The 16,353-nt window shown below is 38.2% G+C and overlaps 1 protein-coding gene across 4 annotated transcripts in view; it reads right to left on the bottom strand.

Moving 5' to 3' along the window:
- The window catches only part of VEZT (vezatin, adherens junctions transmembrane protein), a 33,127-nt gene that overhangs the window by 10,006 nt on the left and 6,768 nt on the right, over nucleotides 1-16,353 (bottom strand). For 2 of the 4 annotated variants that reach the window (XR_014172123.1, XM_081926626.1), the window contains exons 2-7: nucleotides 11,656-11,790; nucleotides 6,882-6,971; nucleotides 5,326-5,501; nucleotides 3,587-3,862; nucleotides 1,392-1,541; nucleotides 92-239 (exon numbers count right to left, since the gene is read on the bottom strand). Coding sequence is in view for 3 of the 4 variants with exons in the window: in XM_081926626.1 (XP_081782752.1) it covers nucleotides 92-239; nucleotides 1,392-1,541; nucleotides 3,587-3,862; nucleotides 5,326-5,501; nucleotides 6,882-6,971; nucleotides 11,656-11,790 (975 nt within the window). In the remaining variant the exon portion in view is untranslated. Of the gene's footprint in view, nucleotides 1-91; nucleotides 240-1,391; nucleotides 1,542-3,586; nucleotides 3,863-5,325; nucleotides 5,502-6,881; nucleotides 6,972-11,655; nucleotides 11,791-14,466; nucleotides 14,999-16,353 lie in introns of those variants that run through there. The other 2 variants (XM_081926628.1, XM_081926627.1) reach the window with 2 other exon arrangements.

Raw genomic sequence — 16,353 nt, 5'->3', positions numbered from 1 at the left:
TTAACAGGCTCAGTCAGGTTTTCTTGCTTAATTGCTAAAAGTGGAAAGTAGTTACAAAATAGGCCAATGTTAAACCTGATGGCTGGATTACCTTTAGTGCTGGCAGGCTGAAGCCATCTGTGAGATTGTGTGCTTCTTCCTCAGACACCTGCTCTTCACTGAGCCCAAGGCCCAGTTCTTTGAAAGGCACCACACAGATGTAGTTTGTCACATTGTCGCTCTCAGAATTCAATGGGTAAGTTTAGTTAGTGTTAAGGCAGTTAAAGAAGCTTTTGTATGACATGCAACTTGGGCAAACATCAGGTAAAAAAGAGACCACAAGCTTTTCAAACAAGTTAAAGATTCTGTAAAGTGCTCTTATGTATAAATAAGAAACAGCTATTTCTCCAGTTCTAACAAGCTTCAGAATAAAGACATGTTCGTTCACAAAAAAAACCACAAGTGATTTGATTGTGTTTTTTCCTATTTAGCAACAAATCATGAACAAAAAACTGTTAACAAAATTGAAACTAATAGGATTCATCTCAAGTGTTAATCCATCTTTATTGAATGCCAAAATTTATCTACATTAAAAAGAACACTAATCAATACCACTTACAATATTCAAAGAGGGGCAATCCATTGCCCCACACTTCAACATATGGCTAAACAGTGCAGTCGGTGGAGCATGAGACTCTTAATCCCAGGGCTGTGAGTTTGCACACCATGTTGGGCAAAAGATTCCTGCATTACGGGGGCTGGACTAGATTGTCCTTGTGGTCCCTTCCAACGCTGCAATTCTATGACCTCTACTCCAAAGACAGGAGGAGGAATTGCAGTTGAGCCATGTACATAAAATTTTATTTCTGTACAGTAGGCTAGTTGACACACACACACACACACCTCTCTATTCTTTATCCAGGAAAGGAAGAAGCATTATCAGAATGTTCAAGCCAGGCAAAAATATTCAAGGAGAGTGCAAAGTAGCACAAGTGAGGAATGTGGCCTGGTGAAAGTCATGAAAGCCAGGCAGGGAGTCCTGGAAGACTGCCTTTGGCTGCTGGGCCTGAGGGTCCCCATCACAGGGTTAGAGTGCTGGACTGACACCAAGGAAACCAGATTCAAATCTCCACTCAGCCATGAAGTGGGTCAGTCCTTAACTTAGCCAGGGTTCTTGCAAGCATAAAGTGATGTGTGTGCTGCATGGTAGGTTGAAAAAATTGTTATGAAGAAAACCAAACAATGGAGTTAGTGAATATGTAGGATATTAAGGCCATGGACAAGAAACACAAAGTTGTGTTAAGTTCTTGAGACAAAATGAACATAAACATAAAAAGAGGTCTAGTAATCATTAATTCTGCATTACATCTATTTAGCCCTTTCCAGTATGTCCTATTTCAAAAAAAGGATATTGTTTCAGCATATACAAGGTAGCAAGCCTTGACGCTCTGAAGTTGGCTCGTACTGACCGATAAACTGCTTTCCGAAGACCAATGAGATGCTGACAAGGATGCTGTCCGGCTTTATTATATGGGCAAGCAGCACTGACCCTGTCAAGCAAACTTGAAAAGTAAAATGTGATACAACTGTACAGATGTCCTAAGTAATGATAAAAATACAAAATAAATCAGTATTATCATCTTGCATGTTTTCATTTTATGTAATATACCTTCATGCATATCGAGAAATTGAACGATTATTTCATTATTATACAAATTAAAGAAGCCCACATGTTGCTAGTAGCGATGCATAAAGTCATTCAAACTTTAATCCCGCTTTAAAAGTGAAGAGAAAGACAACACATTTACATAAACAAATATCATGGCCTTTAGGATCGCTTCTGTCTTTATATGCAAAAATTCCTATCTGTCTTTCCCAGTCTTCAGAATCCTATATGATCTGCAGGCACCAATTTCATGTTTTTATAAAGAAACATACTTCTGCCAGGCTTTCAGACTGAAGAAGCTAAGTGACAAATGGCATGAGCCACAGGTTTATTGTGGTCTTCCAAATCCTTAATAGTGAGCATGTGGCAGCTACCCATTGCAGTTGCTTCATTAAGAGGCTTCCTTGCTCCATACCCTGAAAAACTGCTCCTGCAGATCATGAGACAATTGATGAAATGAGACATTCAGAAATGGAAGTGCCTTTTGCTAATGCTCTCTCTGAGCTGGATCCTAGCCACTAACTTTTTATTTTTTTGAAGCTGGAGAACTAGACTATTTTCTTCACACGGTCCATTTGCAAAAATAAAATATAAGTATTTTGACTCAGGGTTTGATCAGACTGCAGCTAACACTTAGCTCTTTTGAAGTACCATTTTAACTATAATATTAACTATTCTTAATTGTATGCTACCTTGCCAAGAAAAAGCTTGGATTGTCTTACCACATGCCTAAACGTTCCACAAGACAATCTCCTTTTTTTGTCAGTAAAGCTCAATTCAGACTAATTCTCTGCGTTTGGGAACTTCGCTTACTGTAAGATGGCTACACTTTTAGTTTTACATGTAGCTGCTTGCATTTGCAAACTACACAGCAGATCTAGTATTAGAAGCATATGCTCTGTAAATAGAGATTAAAATATTATGTACACATGAGAATGTTTAAGCAACAAACTCTGGATAGTATTGCTGTTTCTTGTTCTTTATGAAGTATGTTAGAAGTAATCTTTGAAGCCAATATACATCTAGAAGAATTTTGACTCTTATAACTCAGTGTAGCCATTCATCTAAAAGCAGAATTGGAAACAAATAATCCCCTAAACACATGATATTAAATTATGTTGCATTTAAAGGTTCCGAAGTGTCATGGGGGTGGAAGAGGGCTTTCCATAACCTGTATAATGTTCAACATGTTTAAAACATCTCTCTAAAACTATTCTTAAGCAAATTACATGTCATTCAGGAAAAAAATAAATTGTAACAAAATATGGTTTTGAATAATGCAAAATCCAAATTAAATCTTAATACAAATGAATCTTAAATGTGAAACATTTTAATATTTGTGAAGTGAAAATTGGTCCCAAAAAGAAGTGTGCACTTTTTGAATTTGGTATATTTGCAACCAAAGCATATGAAAATTTAGGAATGAATCTCTTGAGGAAAGTTTGTAGCAGGCACTTGGAAAAAGTTAAAAGCTGCTTCATCAGGATTGGGGTTTTTTTTTAGGCAAGACACACATCTAATGTTTGTTTTGCATGTAGATTTGGCTTCCTTCAGCTCCCAAGTACAAAAAGTTGTTTCTTATGAGTTAATTGACCTTTTTCTTCTTATCAGACTACAGGAAGAACACAACCAACCAGCTGTGAAGCTCTTCAATGTGTGTGTCTTTTGCAGGTACTTTTTACTGAAACGCTTAACGCGGAGGTTGCTGAAAAATTGTGCCAAACATATCAAAACCCACTTCATTCCCATGCATAACCTTGTTATCTCTTTTCCATGAATCAGCTTGATTTCGGTACCAGCGACTCGAGCTTCATGACAAATATGTTATGTGAATAAGTGAAACATCTTAGATTTAGACATTTTAAAGGGAAAGTTTATTCACTCCTGGTTAAACAGGGATGACTGAACCAAATAATAAAATAGCCTAAAAATCAGACTCACAGAGTAAATCCTCTGGAAATGACTTCAGTTTCTTGAATGAGCCGTAGAGATTTTCTCACAAGGTTAGTGAAGGCTCGACAATTAGTCACCATATCTTCTAGCTGGAGTTGGCATTTTCTTAGAGACATTTGCAGCTTGGCTGTGTTCAGTGTGTCCAAACCTCGTATGCACATGTAAACCAACAAGCCTACTCCCCCCACCAATCCAAGAGATCCATTCCATGAAGAAGGAAGAATAATCAGCGTGCTGATGAAGGCAAATAGTAATGAGATATCCCTGCAAAACAAAATAGCCAGTATAAGCCACATCTTGCTTTTTTGCGGCTTGCCCAGATTCTGGGCATGCCAGGTGTTGCCCAGCTTTCATTAAAAACAAAGAACAGCAATGAAAAGTATGATTGTCATATGAAGGAAACCATAATATCAATAGGTATGGAACTATACAGAGTCCTAACTCAATTTTCTGGAGATGGATCTTTATGTTTTAAAGTGTCTTTAAGAAAGTATTTTTGCTCTCCTGAAACATACGTTAAGTAAAAGCTGTCAATATAAGTTAATCAAGAAACCCAGTATCTTAGTATAGCTTTCTCTGCCTTAAAAACAGGAATTCATGCTATTTCTAATTTAGGTATTATTTTGTGTGAAATGTATGTCCTTGATTTCTTTTAAAACCTTTTTTCAAAAATTACCCTGCTAATACCAATATAGTAGGACAGCAGAAGGGGGGCATATTTCTTCAGGGAACCAAATGCTGATCTATTGACAGTTTTGTTTTTCAAGTTTCTGATTCATTTAATCTGACCATTACAGTCCAAAAGTGCATGCTTGGTTTCCTTTAAAGCAGAATATGGAAGATCTTTTTGTGGCATCATTTCAAATGGCTTGGTCATTATTTTTCTTAAAACCATATATGCTCAACAGCAAAGCTTCTCTCACTTGTTTTTGTCACATTTGCAGAATTGTTGCAAAATACAAGTCTCTGCAGGGACGCTAAAACATTCACCATGAATAAGTCTAGTTCCCTTCTTGCATGTGACAAACTGTGACAAATTTACATTCTCTTATCAAATGCTACTTCTTGAAACATTGGTCATTACAACATTATTATGTGTGCAACCCATGTAATCTAAAGAACGGACCAGAAGAACCAACAGAATTGCCTAAAATGAACCAGAGACATAATATTTATGCAGTATATATTCTACATCCAGGCTTGTATAGTGAGCCTCTCCCAAGACGAGAAAAAAAGATTTTAATCAAATGATGCAAAATCCAAAGAACCTGAATTTGTGTGGAAACAGCACACTCTTTCCATTAGCCTCAAATAAACATATCGGGGAGGTGGGTGGGGGAGAGTATGTTAAAGTAGCCCAGAACACAGGCCCACAAAATAGAAAGCTCACTAAGAAAAATGGGCTTATCAATTGGCAGAGCAGTAAAAATCAATGCAAGAGATAGGGCAATAAACTGTTAAGAAGGGAATATCACATGCACACTTGTGGCTAACCATCTTCAAAATTTCACACCTAAGAAAATATGCTCCTGCTGTACACTGCACAAATTAATGCAAAGCAAAGAATACACAAAGGTGAAGTCAATTCTAAATCCATGGGATAGAAGCTTGAATAATAAGAACCAGAAAGAAAGACAATTCCTGTTCTCTAAGAGGTTATATATGTGAAGAGCAAGATACTTCCTCCAACAGAGCTTGTAATCTATGCAGATAGCCCAAGGCAATACCAAATATTAGGAGTTGCTAGGGAGCGTAGCGTTGGAAGATGTCCATGTTCCTGTTGCTTGGGCTGCCCTGCAGACAGGATACTGGGGTCAAGTAGCTCAATCAGTTCAACATCCTCCTGCAGCAGAACTTCCTGTTGCAGGATGGTGCAGAGAGCCTCCGAGCGAAAACCAACATCCTTCATTTGAGAAAAAACAGCACTTTCACATACACAAGCATTTCTCAAATAAAATATTTCCCCCCTATCACTATGCAATATATAAAACAAGGATGGCCAATTCCTACTTTAGGAGTCTGAACCACCACCATCCGGCAAATGCCTCCCCTAAGACCCCACTGATTTTGGTTGCAGAGTGAGGCAAAAGGCAGGCAGGGGACAGGATTCAACTAGACACAGAGCTGAGGTGGGTAGAGCACAGTGCCCCTGATAAGGAAGCAAGCTGCCCCTCTGCAGTCATCCAACTGATCATTTGGTTGGACAGGATGATAACTTTCCCTCCTCAGCTTATGTGCACGCATCCATTGAGGTGAAGGAAATTTGCGCCTGTGATAGAACGTGTCTATGAGATGGCCATATCCATCATTGGCTTGCAGCCCCTGGAAGATGTCCCAAGAGGAATGTGGCCCTCAGAACAAAAAGGGGGCCACCAACGCTGATGTAAAGCATTCTGTGGTTGCTGTTGTTATTGCTAATATAGCACCATAAGTCTGCATGGTTCTTTACTGAACAGAAGACAGATGCCGCAAAGATCTTAACATTCAACATGGAAAACGACAGAAGAGAGAAGTGGAGGCAAGGCTAATGGGAAAGCAATATATCGTTGTTTCAGTTGCACATGCTTTGGCTTAGTTTCAGGTTGTGTCAGATCAACAACAACAGCATTTGTACCCTACCCATTAGGGTATGGGAACTAGGAGGAACATGCCAAAGACTTCTTAGTTCTATGGAAAGTCTCGATAATGGTCATGTGACTGCTTATCACTGCTAAGATCACTTCTGCTATATGAATAGTTTGCTGAAATGAACACACACAACCATTAATTGAGATGCTGTAAAATACAAAGCACATAGTAATAATATACATAACTTCAGTCAACAATAAGCCCTGAAGTTAGATGGATTTGTAAATTAAACTTGGCCATGCAGGTGAACAACAATACAAGTCAGATGTCACTAACAGAGACAGAACCTTTCAAAAGCAATTCTCAAATTAAAGGAGATATAGAATTCTTGGTTAAAGCACTCTAAGGCTGAAAACAGCATTTTTAAATTTCAAAGTTTGTGAACAAAATCACAAAACAAGATATTGACGGAGTAGGTAATTTTAACCAGGTTTTGGAAGAAAGAGGTGTGTGCTTCTACCAGGCTAAAGAAATGATTAAGCAATAATTCATAAAACATCAGAACATATGCAAAGCTTGAGCTTTGGTCCCCTCCTCTTTTAAGCAGATTTGAACATTAAACACTTTGCCATACTTGGCTATGTCATGTAGAGAACATATTTATATGGGAATTAAATAAGGCTTGTTGAGGGGAAATTGCAGAGTTGCAGCTTACCAACTGGTGAAGTAGTTCATCTTTTTTCTTATATGGTAAAAAAGAAAGCCAGCTTTTAAATTTCTCAGCTAAGTTTGATAGGACGTCTTTCTATTAAAAAGAAAAACAATACAGTAGTAATAAATATAATAATTATCATAAAAACTGCCTTCGTTTATTCCACTGGTCTAGTCTTATGTGAAGATGATGTCTGTTAAGTAGCTTAAGCCTACAAATAACACAGGTCATTGTACCAAGAGTCAAATACACCAGCACACCAATGTTTATAATGTTCTGACCAAAATCACAATTAAGAGTGCAAAGGACACTTTAGGCACCGAAAAAGGACAAGGAATAGAGAATATGATGGGGAACTGTTTCATGTTGAAATAACCGTGTACAGAAATGTACTGAGGGCAGCAAGAACTTTTTTTTTTTAAATGCATAAATTATTTGAACACAATTGGTCCTTAGCAAGAGGCAAGCTATAAATGCATGCTTTGTTAGATGCGTATTGAGAATCTCCAGCTTTCCTGCAAACATCATCACAATATTCATTACAACAAAAATCCTATACAATTCATTTCAACAAAAAACAGAAGATTTGATACAAAAGTTTTCAACAGTTGCCTAATGGAATTGCCTATTAAGGTTCTATTATATAAGTATTTGTATGTATGGTTAGTTACTTTGGGAAGAAAAAATTGGAATATTCACTTTGTTTTTTGGCTAAGTGTATTTTCATTAAAGAGGATTTTTGCTTTCATTATCACACTGTTCATTACTCAACATGGAATCATTTTAATCAGCAACACTTGAGATGAAAATGATTATTACAAAATATGATTTTTTTGTAATAAGCTATTTTTAGTATATGTAGAGTAGTCATCAGCAATACTAGAGGATGAAAAGGAAGTAGCCTGCTGAGTTTCCTGGTAAATATAGGAACTACTGTTCACTTCTAATTTTAGTGTTTCTAGGCTTCTAATTCACAGCTAAATATATATTTCATTTCTACCCCATTACAAAAGGAAGGCCTAAAATGATGATTCTGAATTGCAAAAATGTAGGAAATATAGAATCATAGAATCTTAAGAGTTGGAAGGGACCCAGGGGTCATCTAGTCCAACCCCTGCAATGCAGGAATCTCAGCTAAAGCATCCAGGACAGAGTAGTCATCCAACCTCTACTTAAAAACCTCCAAGGAAGGAGAGTCCACTACCTCTTGTGGGAGTTTGTTCCACTGCCAAACAGCTCTTACTGTCAGAAAGTTTTTCCAAATGTTTAGTTGGACTCTCCTTTCTTGTAACTTGAAGCCATTGCCTCAAGTCCTACCCTCCAGAGCAGGAGAAAACAAGCATGCCCTCCTCTTCCATGTGACAGCCCTTAAGATATTTGACTATGGCTATCATATCTCCTCTCAGGCTAAACATACTCAGCTCCTTCAAGTGCTCTTTGTAAGGCTTAGTTTCCAGACCCTTGGTCATCTTGGTTGCCCTCCTCTATTTCAAAGGTTTCTCTCGGATTTAAAACCACAAGCTACAATTCTGCCAAAAAATGGTGCCAGAACTGCAATTATCATCTGAAGATAATTGTGGGTATGATGGGTTTTCCCCCTTGTTTTTATTATGTATTTTGCGTTTTTATCTTGAATTTTTATGCTGTGAATTGCCCTGAGATCTACATATGAAGGGTAATAATAATAATAGTGGTTATATTGAACAGTAAAGTTTAAACCAAGCCATTTTCCACAATCACATGCAAATGAGGGCAGAAAATAAAGAATCCAAGTTCCTCAATTCCAGCAGAGGTCCCCAATTACAAAGGTGTTCTCTTTATGCAAGCACTAGGTTTTTATATAAGCAAGACACAAGTTTCTGAAATACATGCCTGCAAGGTTCAGGCATCTGCAGGTGAGGACAGAAGAAACAGTATACAACCTTCTGACTGCTAATTCTCCCTCCACATGCCTTCCCCAGGTCATCTCCGCCTCACCTTCGCAGAGACAAACAAGACTTCTAGTCTCTGAGCCCAGCTGGGGAGGGGTGGGGAAACAGTTGAAAAACTGGACATTATGCATTTGTAGGGTAAAATTAGATCTGGATGAAGAGTTGAACAGCCCACCAAGGACTTCTGCATTAGCATACTGTAGGAAACATGGGATAGGGAACATAATGTATAGTTCTGCCGTTAGTACAATGCTGACAATGAATCAGTGTTCTTCAGCAGATTTACTGCAGAGTGGTAGAAAAATCTCAGAAGCAGAAGTAAAAGAACTAAAATAGACACTAAGAACTTTTATTTTTGGTCTCATTGTGGACTCATTATGTTGGACTCATTAACCTGGTTTGCAAGACAGGTTAAACCATAGTTTTAAATAAATGATGGATTAATGCAGCCCTCCAGATCTTGCTGGACCACTTCCACCATCTCTGACCACTAGGTTTGCTGGCTGGGGCTGATGGGAGTCCAGCAACACCTGGAGGGCCACAGGTTCCCTATCCCTGGCTTAGTGTGAATGAGCTGCATGTCGATGCATGCTGTTGAAAATGCAAGTGCTTCACCCTTAGTCCTGCTGCAGCTACGCCTAGGAGGTTTGCTATGATTTACTGTTTGGGGGAAACAAACCACCAGCCTGGCTTTGGACATAATGGCAAGGCAAACTATGGCTTGTTTCCTATATAGCATGGCAGCAGCATGGGAGGAGCAAAGGACCTGCAATTTCATGCTGCGCAAGCCCATTGAACTATTTTAAACAATTTTAATTATGGTTTACTGTGATGTGAACGAGGCCACTGGCTATCATGCCATGACCATAGCTGAGTAAAAACACCATGTTTTTTCAGAATATGATCATCAAATTTTGCCAACTGGTTTTTCATTTCCTTCCCCTTTGGGACAGTAGAAAGGCCTCTGGCCAGCAGAGTCATAGCCAAGGAAGTCTGCAGAAAAGTCCACTCCTCCATGATTTCATTTAGCATATAGATGGATAATGGCCATTGAAAGAACTCGCCATTATGAAGAACAAAGACAGGCAGAAATAACTGGGCCAAGCATGTTCCAGCTAGGTGCTAAAGATGAAGAGATGACATAAAAATGGATGAGTTTCCAGCATGTGACCAGTGCTATCCTTATACAAGTTCATAGTGCTTAGCATACATTGCTAGCAAACAATTCATTACACTGCCTTTTTTGAAACAAAATGAGCAGCAGCATGCAGGTGTTCTTTTCCCTAGCGGGGTTTATTGTCAAAAGTACAGGATAAACTGCCTGAAAAATGAACACAGATTGCACAGGAAGAACCTTGCACTAAGAAGGTACCTGAATGCTCTGGATGGGGCAGCAGCTGCTAGCTCCATCTTTGTCCAATGTGTCAATATGGAGGGGCAATGAGACACAGTGAGAGCTCAGCAGATGATATGGATGAACTGCAAAGTGCAGTTCCTCTCTTCCTGCACCCCAAGCCCCTACAAATGAGGCCCCAGCTGACATGGGAAAAGGACCTGAACTTCAGGTTCCATTTTCCATTGATTTCCCCCCACCACCACCCACACATTTTTCCTTTTCCTTACAATGTCACGCAAGCTACAGATTACTAGTTTTAGAAGTTCTGCCGATATTTTATTTAACTTTAGCATTCTTAACTAAGGGTGCAATTCCACACACACATACTTAGAATTAAGTCCCATTGGACTCAAACTTACTTCTGAGCAGATATACATAGGGTTGCCTTGTATGGGAGTCAGGAAACTTAAGATTCTCTGAAACCTATTATTATTTTTTTAGAGACTCAATCTTCATTAAAACCCTCACTTCTGAGCAGTCTAGGGTGGATTTCAGGCTTTGATATACCATGTTAAGATTGCTGTGTTTTCTTCTGAACAAAAGCATGCATGACCATATGCATACTCTACATACTACTGTACAAGTGACTGATCACTGGCAAATGAGTCCTAGCATGTTCCTTAATCCCCCAGTTAATCAGGAAAAAAGATGCTTCTTCCTCTGCTATAGTGAAACTGGTCAGTGTTCAGCTTTCATTATTATAATTGGATTCTGAGCCAGATCAGAATGAGACATGTTTCTGGAGGGGGAAAGTAATACTGAACAAATTCAACGGTATTTAGAATATTTATTCAATTAAAAACCTGTGAAATTTGAGTGGTACACTTATTATATGAAATCTAATGCAAACTAAAGGAAAAGGTTAAAATAATGATTTACCATGCTGGGTTAAAGTAAGTTCATCTTGCTTTTTTTAAATCTTCAATATGCAACAGACATTAAGCTATTAACTATAATCCATATCATCCTCCTCTCCTCTAGGCTGCATGATGTAAAAGAGCAGTGGGTTGGGGGGGGAACTGACAAAGAACACAGTGGATGAATCTGGACTGCTTTTAGGGAACTCAAACTATTTGTATGACAACATTAAATAAGTACAGTAATTAGGACTAAAATAAAGTGATACCATGACTACAAAGTGGGGAGAGCGAGTGTAGAATCTTACTGATGTATGTAAGGGGTGGTGGGGAGAAAACCTTGACCATCACCTGACTCCGGCTGCCTCTTAAAAACAACATCTGGACAACTTGCACAAGAGATGCAAAGGCAGGACTACCTCTGCACAATAATAAACTATTAATAATAAACAGTGCACAATAATGCATGGTATTCAATACCACTGAAATGCAGACAAAGGATACACACTATGAAGGGAGTCATTTTTAAATAGAGGCTGGGATTTTCATTTGATAGATTATGTAGCAGTTGAATTACCAAATTGAGTACTTACGTTCTGAATTGCAACTGTATCCATGTCTTTTTGCCCCTCTTCGAATGTACATTCTTCCGGCTTTTGTACCAATGGTGAGCATACTTCAAAATCAGTATGTCCTACGTCCTGTAAGTACTGATAAAGTGGCGAATTCTAAAATAAAAAATTAAAGGTATAATTAATTGATTTGTTTATCTGAAGTATTCTGAGTTCAACATGCATTCATTATTTTTATTTATAGCCCACCCTTCACTGAATAGTCTCAGGGCAGATGTTAAAAACACCACAGTTTAAACAATCAAGGTAACTACAAATTATACTGAAATAAGACAATAAAACCACAAAACTAATCAATAACAAAATTAACAAAGATGTCCCAAAGATGTTTGAAAGGGTATGAACTTTTGCCCAGTTGCTCCCACTTTAGTATTCTTGTTTTCCTCCAGCCAAAGTCCAACCAAACTTCCTCATAACATGAAAAAACTTAATTAACCTGTTCTGGACCAATTATAAAAAGTCCATTCTACATTATAGTGTGTTAGGGGATTTACTGCTAAACTTCTAGCTGAGCAAATGTGGTATCATGGAATGTTCACAAACGTTTAAACTACTCAAGGAATGAAGTTGTCAACAGAATACTGGTAGTCGAGTTTCTGCAAGGAAAGAGAAAAGTGTCACACAAGGGCTACTAAAGAGGAGTTATGGGAGGCAGTCTCATAACAAAAAAGGCGAATAGGAAGAAATCCTGGAAAATTGGACAGCTCAGAATCAGGTAAGTCTGACACCAGAGAAGGAGGTTGTTGAAAAAAAGGGGGAAATAACCTGAGGGACAGAAACTTTAGCAACAGTAGCTGGTAAAAACAGATGCCCAAGGAAAATACAAGACAATAAGATAGAGCATTAAAACTTTAAAGTGGCTGGATGCTTTTTAGGCAGGAAGAAGAAACAGGAGAGATGAGCAGGCTGGGAACCTAGCCAAGAATCAGGAGAGGTGAAGGAAGTGAGAGCAAACAATAGGCTGAAAAACCCAAGGGAAAAATACAGTAGGTAGTGAAGGCATAGAGCGCTTTAGGAGGCAACTTAGTGGAACAGGAATGGGAGGGAGCAAAACTACACATATGGCTTCAGGACAGAAGATTTCATAGGTTATGTGAAGTAAGAAACAGATAAGCAAAGGAGATGTGAGCACCACTGGTAATCAGATCTAGGAGACAAAGGATTGTTAGGTTTAGAGAACAAGATGAGAGCTGAATTTAACATAAGAATTTGAACTAAATAGCCAATTATTTGGCTACAATGTTCTAGTTAGAAATTAAAACAATGTTTCTATTACCATCAAATAGTTGTGTTTCCAACTACCAAAATAAATCAGGCAAATGCTGCTTAGTATTAGTAAGCTTTCACTTTGCTATTGGTTACTGTAGTAAGCAGGTAGCTTAAGGTCCTAAGCCTAAGGGAACAACAAAGAGCCCGACTCCTTTACATATAAGTACAACAGTAGGAGACACAGCTAGGAGGAATCAACTGAACCCAGTCTCCTCCCTGCTGAAGCTATAGTTCAAAGCTCCAACAGCTGAAAGGTCAACTCTTCTAGCCATACCCTACAAGAATGGAAAGAGTCATATACAGCAGTGGGAAACTGGCGGCCTTAAATGTGGTTGATCTACAAGCCCATTATCACTTACCATTGGCTGTGCTGATTCAGTCTGAAGGGAGCTGGAGTCAACATCATCTGGAGGAACATACATTCCCCACTTCTAGACTAAGAAGTTTCTTCTCAGCCACAGTTCCTCCACACACCCAGTGATGCTAAGTGCTTTTGAACTCAAGCAATGTCAATCTGGTAACATGAAGCACTACTATAGTCTCCTCAAAATGAAATAGTCTTCTCCTTTCAAGGCTGTGTCCTGAATGGAAGGAGGGGGGTTTCCCTCAGAAAGCGCCAACTGCTCAATATGAAGTGCAACTTGAAGCTTTTATCTCTACAGCTTTCAGGTACATACCTAGCATATATGTACAAAGAACCCTGAAACTAGCCCCTATCTTTCCACTGAACCTGCCTGTACATGGATAGTGTAGTGGTAAGTGAAGTATTAATAAACACAGTGTATCAGGGTGAATGCTGTAAAGAATCTAATTAATAATAATGCATGCCCCAGATCCTTAGCAACTACTTGGCTAATTTTACTGAAAAGATCTAATGTATTTTTACTGAACTGAACTAGATACCACAAAGATAAAAAAAAAATCAAGACAACAAATAGCAGAGAAGTTTCTGAAAGAAACACCAAAATTTAGAAAGATTTCACTTATCTTTCATCAATTCCCTTGTCATACTATGCATAGCTACCATTGTTTACCTGTTTTAATGAGTGAAATTGAAACTAAGACACAAATTTGAATAATCATCCAATTCATTACAGTATTTCTAAAATCAAAGCCACACCTCTGTAATTTCTGCTGATGCATTATAAAGGAAATGACTAAGACTTTCTCCATTAGTATCTCTCAGGTTTCCTCCCTCTCCCACCCTATGATATCTCCTCTGGATCTAACCTTTTATCAACTCTTAACCACATTAACAGTGAAACTTAAAAACCTCCTTTAGATTAGTAGACAATAATATTCTTGCTTTAAACCACAGCAAATCTAGTACATAACGAACCAGAATATAAACAACAGATGACACTCCCAACAACATCTTGGAACGTCTTTCTCTCTCAAATTTTATCCCTCTCAACTACTAAAGTGCAAACTCTACTAATGCTTAAAACAAAAGTCAGCCAAGTTTATTCCGAGGTACAGTGATTAGAGGAATAAAAGACTTACAGGCAGTGCATTCCTTGTCTCCTGGAAAATATGATTCCACCTCTTTCTCAAATACACTTGCAGTGCATCTGAGAGAATTTCCTCCACCTCCTCATTTCTTTCTACTTGCCTCTCCAGGATGACTGGAGCAGAAAATGAGGAGCATCGGTCAGAAAAACTGCACCTGTGCTCTCACACGGGCGCATTTTCCTAGCATCATCAGAAGCAGCCAGCAGCAACTCACTAAGACTCTGCAATTTCTTCTGCTACTGTATGATAGGAGGAACCGACAATCAGTTGATGGATTTTAAAAGGCTTTTAGGAAGCTACTGCTTACAAGAAATAATGCACATCAATATTATATAGAATCCTTTGCAAAGACTTGCCAAGCTACTGAATTTAAATGTCTTAGTCATAGTCCCTTGGCTCATAATCATCTTGGCCTGCTTATCATCTAGCCAGTTACTCATAAATTGCATCTTGAATGAGTACAAGACAGGGATTCTAGAAAGGTACATTATTTATAAATATAAAAGCTATTTCCCCCTATGTAAAGGTTGTGCTCCTGCTCCCTTCAGATTCTCACATTTTTCAAATGACAACCTTCTGTCTTCCAAAACTGCCTCACAGCCAGACTCAATGCTATCAAATTAAAGACAAGACTTTAAGACCATTTAATTTGATGGATTCCAATTTCTTTCTTGATTTTACTCCACATTTGATGATGAACAGTACAGGACATGATTCCTTTAGTATTCCAATAGAATAGCCAATCTAATATTTATACTTTAACCTTTATATTTGCATTTTCATGTCTAATTGTACACACTGGTTTAAGTTTTGGTTACTGACATTCAGAAGGCTGACATCAAACTGGAACAAGTATTTGCAAAGAAAAGCGCAACTTGTAAAATAAATAGAAAAAATGTATACAGTATGCTTCTTTTTGGTTAAGCCTATTTAGCCTACTAAAAAGATTTCTGAGCACTGATAGGATTATGTTTCACACCTTAATAGCATTAATCTTTCCCTTTCCTATACTATTTCAGTTGCATATGGTTTGATGCAGCAGAAGAGTGTATAACACAATTTTCATCCTGTGGATCTATAAAAATGGCTACTTTTAACTTTACAACAATTAGTTTATCATAAAAATGTTTCATTGATTCAGTTAAGATAGAAAAGTGTTCATCTTACTGCATGTCATTCAGAAATTTGCTAGCCACCTTAATATGTCAAATAATTAAGGATTATAAAAATTAAGTCTGTCAAAAATTCCCCTGTATTAAAAAAACAACTGCCAAGCTACTCAGCTTCTTTGAGAGCCAGTGTGGTGTAGTAGTGGTTAAGAGTGATAGACTCCTAATCTGGGGAACCAGGTTCGTGTCTCTGCTCCTCCACATGCAGCTGCTGGGTGGCCTTGGGCTAGTCACACTTCTCTGAAGTCTCTCAGCCCCACTCACCTCACAGAGTGTTTGTTGTGGGGGAGGAAGGGAAAGGAAAATGTTACCCGTTTTGAGAATCCTTTGGGTAGTGATAAAGCAGGATATCAAATCCAAACTCTTCTTCTCTTCTTCTCAGAAATTCTGGACTAACCAGTTCATTCCAATTTTGATGACTACTACTACTACCACTACTACTACTAATTTATACGCTGCCCATCTGACTGAGTTGTCCCAGCCACTCTGGGCAGCTTCCAACAAATTAAAGCATCAAACACAGTAAAATATCAAATATCTAAAACTTAAATTAAATGCCATTAGACCAGAATAAAAATTCTTACAGACAGTAGAAAATATATGAAGGAGGGTGGACTTGTCCAATTCCTTCAAAATCAAACTAAGGAGAAAGCAAGAGGCTTTCATTAAAACTTACTAAAATAGTTGTCATAGCAGCATAAGGAAAAGT

The sequence above is a fragment of the Podarcis melisellensis genome, assembly GCF_964234715.1.
Source record: "Podarcis melisellensis genome assembly, chromosome: 10".
Taxonomy (NCBI): Eukaryota; Metazoa; Chordata; class Lepidosauria; order Squamata; family Lacertidae; genus Podarcis; species Podarcis melisellensis.
Note: the sequence above shows the minus strand (reverse complement) of the source record. Positions and strands in the feature narration are given on the sequence as shown.